The 4,347-nt window shown below is 39.2% G+C and overlaps 1 protein-coding gene across 1 annotated transcript; it reads right to left on the bottom strand.

The window, feature by feature from the left end:
- Positions 1-608: 608 nt before the first annotated feature.
- LOC149187814 (pathogenesis-related thaumatin-like protein 3.1) lies at positions 609-2,222 on the bottom strand. The gene is made up of 2 exons (XM_089412886.1): positions 1,353-2,222; positions 609-1,115 (listed from the first exon to the last, which is right to left on the bottom strand). The coding sequence occupies exons 1-2, from the start codon at positions 1,927-1,929 to the stop codon at positions 688-690; spliced, it is 1,005 nt and encodes a 334-aa protein (XP_089269012.1). The 5' UTR covers positions 1,930-2,222; the 3' UTR covers positions 609-687.
- Between the last annotated feature and the right edge of the window lie 2,125 nt (positions 2,223-4,347).

Below are 4,347 nucleotides of genomic sequence, written 5' to 3'. Positions count from 1 at the left end.
TTTACCATCCGAGGAAAATGGTTTTGGGCGTCGTAAAAGAGACGCGTGGCGCCATGTGAATGTGTTCGAAGCCTCAGCTACGGATACCGCCTTTGGTGAATGGGGGTGCGGGGAGACCTGGCGGATTTCCTGAAAACCACCGCGCTGTTCAAAATTACAATTTAACATTTTTGCAATCGTGAGAACCGTGTGCGATGAGTTCTCATCCAGAAGAGATGTTTGGGTAAATTTGTAGTGGAGAAAATTGAGTGTCTTGTGTTGCTGTGGCGCATAGTGCTTGTGTTTTGACAATATCGCCTGCGGGAAATAGTGTAAATCTTAAAGCTGAAGAAATAAAGAACAGCTATATGAGCCCATAAGTAATTGCTTCTACTTAGTGAGATTCCATACCAGAAGAATCTGCAACAGAAGTGACCACAGGGGGGAAAGAAGCGGCTGGATACCGGGTAGAAGCGGCAGCGCCGCAGAAGACGACCGTATAGTACTTAGTGCCTGCGGGGCAAGTTAACGTGATGCTTTCGTTATCATATCGATAGCTGTAGGCCTGAGGGCATTGCTTCTTGAAGAAACCCGAATAGTTAGTGGGACGGCAATTATTTCCGTCGTAATCCCCAGTGCAGCAATATTGGGATGTATTGAAAATAGTGCATCCACCATCGGCCCTTAATTCTGAGGGACAATTGGCAGTTATGTCGCTGCTGCAAGCGGTCGCTTGGCACTCAGAGTTAGAGGGTATGAACGAAATTGGAAGGTTGAATCCGCCGGCCAGAGAGATGAAATAGTAGTCGAGGTTGGAGACTTGATAGTACTCAACCATAGTCGCTGGGGGCATAAGTCCTTCACAGTTTGGTACACGGTTGCATTGCCCTTCACAGTTTCGTACATCGTTGCATTGCCCGCTTTCGCAAGACCTTTCACCCCAGCACTCCGCTGTTGTGCACTCCACACACCCAGTGCGCCCCCAAATTTCGACAGCTGTCGGACCGGCCGTGAGTGGAACCGTCCACGATTCTCCTCTGTCCAGCCGCATAAAATTCTCTGTTGTTTGTATCCCCCGGCCGGCCAAACGGGGAATTCGCACTTATTAAGGATCTCAATGGTCGTACCTCCTGCTCCTGCGAGAATAACAAATACAGTAATAAAGTTGGACCCTTGAACATACATAAATATCCAATTTGCAGTTATGACCCAATTTGCAGTTACTTTTTAAACATCATTTAACAAATTGCTATTTTCAAAACTGTTCGTAATTTCATGGCTACAAAACCTTGAATGTCAAAAGAGGTTAAATGAATAATTTCATGGCTATATGGACCCACAAGAAATTGCTTTTAGTTGGTGAGATTCAGTACCAGAAGGGGCCGTAGAGGGGGAAGAAGTGGCATCGCCGCAAAAAATGACTGTGTAGTTAGTGCCTGCGGGGCAACTGAACGTGCTGCTGCTGGAGTCGTCACTTGGAGAGCTGTAGGCCTGGGGGCATTGTGTCTTGAAGAAACGCGAATAATTAGTGGGACGACAATTATTCCCGCTGTAATCCCCAGTGCAGCAATATCGGGATGTATTGTAAACAGTGCAGGGGCTCATGCATGCGCCCGACACCTTCAATTCTGCGGGACAATTGGCAGTTATGTTGCTGCTGCAAGCGATCGCTTGGCACTTAGAGTTAGAGGGTTTGAACGAAATTGGAATGTTGAATCCGCCAATGAGAGAGATTTTATAGAAGTCGACATTCTCGGCTTCATTGACACTGTACTCAACCATACTCACCGGGGGTAGGGATGTAAGGTTTCGTACATTCTCGCATACTCCGGTTGTGCAGGACATTGGGAAGTCACACCCAGTGCACGCCCAAAATCTGCTATCTTTCGAACCGGCAGTGAGTGGAATCTTCCACGACTGTCCTTTCATCAGCATTTTATGTCCGTCCATTTGTGTCGCAGCTGGCCAAACGACGAATGGGCACTCATTCAGAAACTCAATGGTCACACCTCCTGCTCCTGCGAGGATAACAAATACAGCAATAAAGTTAGACTCTTCAACATACTTAAATATCCAATTTGCAGTTAGTACCTTCTATAACCCAACTGCATAAAGTTGCCATGAATGCCAGAGAAACTCCCTTCGCACTTTTGCAGTTATTACCTTGTACAACGCAACAGGAAAACACCGCCATGAATGCCAGCGAAACTCCCTTAGCTATGGCCATTGCAAACGCTGTGACTTGAACATTTCCCGGCAAAAGCCATATAACGCGTCCAGAACAACAACCAATTTTGAATAGTTCTAGTTTGACGCGTCTGGAACAACAAATTTTGAATAGTTCTAGTTTGACGCGTCCAGAACAACAAATTTTGAATAGTTCTAGTTTGACTAATCGTAAGAGTCATTCACAACGGGAACAACAACCAATTTTGAATAGTTCTACCTTGACTAATCGTAAGTCATTCACAACCCATGGTTTCTTATCATAACAAGTATTCACAATTAAAAGCGCTTTTATTGCAATCAGGAACCATCCCTATCAATACCTACATTACACAACGATAAAATATGTCGTTTCTTATCAGGACAAGTATTCACAATTAAAACCGCGTTTATTGCCATCAGTAGCCATCCCACGGTCTCGCATAAGACGTCGTGCCGTGTGGAGTTTATCAATACCTACATTACACAACGATAAAATATGTGGTTTCTCCTGCACCATTGAGAATTGGGTCGATCAATAATCACACCTCAAGGTATATTATTATTCTTGGTTTATCTTATTTTAAGGTTGGATTTATTAAGTGTGGAGAAAATTTTGGTTGGATTTACTAAGTAGGGAGAAAATCAAAAATTTTAAAGTGAAATTTTTTTTAATGGAAAATATAAGAAAAAATCACATTTAAAGAAATTTGATTTTTTCCAGCATTGATAAATCTAGAATATATATATATATATATATATATATATATATAAAAAGAAAACAAGAAAACAAAAAATCTTTATTGATAAAATAAGATTTCATATACTTCATCAATAAAGAATCAAAATCAAAAGTTCCTTAAAGAAAGGGGATAGAGCCTATCAAATGAAGTTTATGGTCATGCTTTTCTTATGACATGATTTATGTTTATTAGTGTGGTTGGAGATTTATGGAATGAACCAATTATGTGGGTCATATTTCTTATCCATTTATGCTTTGGGATAAAGGTTATAGAGCCTAATCGAACAAGGAAGTTTATGGTCATGTTTTTGTTATGACATGGTTTATGTTTATTATTATGGACCCAACTTTATTGAATGAACCAATTATTGGGGTCAGATTTCTTATCCATTTCTGCTTTGGGACAAAGGTTATAGAGCCTAATCGAATAAGGAAAAGAGAGGATCCCACCTACTAGATTCAAAGTATTAATTTAAACCATTTTTTTACAAAACCTTAATGTCTTTCCATTCGCTATTTAATCAACCTCATTAGAAACAAACTTAATATACTCTTCTAAACTTGAAAACTACTGTTTCGGGCCTCATTAAAAAGAGGAGAGACCTATAAAGGCAAAAGAGGGAGTTGTGAAAAGAAAGGCATGCTATAAGTTTCTGACGATTACAATTTCTCATAAGTTAGAGGATAATCCTAAAAGTGATAGAAACCTTGTTTCACCAAGGGGTGAAAAACTAGGTGATTCCATTGAAATTCCTAAAAATCTTAAGTATCTCGTATTTTTCTTATTCATTTATTGTTGCTTGAATATCTGACTATCTTTTGCGAGTGCCAACGACTATTTATTTGTAGAAAGCAAGTTTCCCACATCTACACTTGCACAAAGTATTTGAATCAGTTTTCATTCTCGCTTGTTCTCAGATTATTATATATGATAATATTTATGTTGCGGTATGTGATAACGGTGGTCAAGAGCTTCCATAGAAGCTTTCCTTCTCAGGGTTTTCGCTACACTTGGTTCAATTTCAATAAGAACAACTCTTTGGTCTCCAATGTTATTGCCTAATATCTTTTTGTATTAAAAGTGATATTTATTTATCAACTCCTCTTATTGTTTACATTAACTTATGCTCTACAAAATTTAGGACCCTTAGTCTGATCATTGATTAGCTTGTTGCTTTTTCTCTTGTATTTACATCATCTTATGCTTTAAACTTAAGGCTTCTTAGCTCTCATTAGATCATTGCCTTCTTTAAGTTTAATTCATTGTATTTTCTATGTATATATTTTCTCTTCATTAGCTGATATGAATATTTTCTTATCTATTCTTACACTATAAAATACCAAAAAAGTGTAAAACATAAAAACTCAAACTTGAGTTTAATTTTGTGAGCACATTGTTTCACTATCTCATTGTGATAACA

The sequence above is a fragment of the Pinus tabuliformis genome, chromosome 3_1 (genome assembly GCF_031772625.1).
Source record: "Pinus tabuliformis cultivar Carrire ecotype Pingquan chromosome 3_1, CPIR1, whole genome shotgun sequence".
NCBI lineage: Eukaryota > Viridiplantae > Streptophyta > Pinopsida > Pinales > Pinaceae > Pinus > Pinus tabuliformis.
Note: the sequence above shows the minus strand (reverse complement) of the source record. Positions and strands in the feature narration are given on the sequence as shown.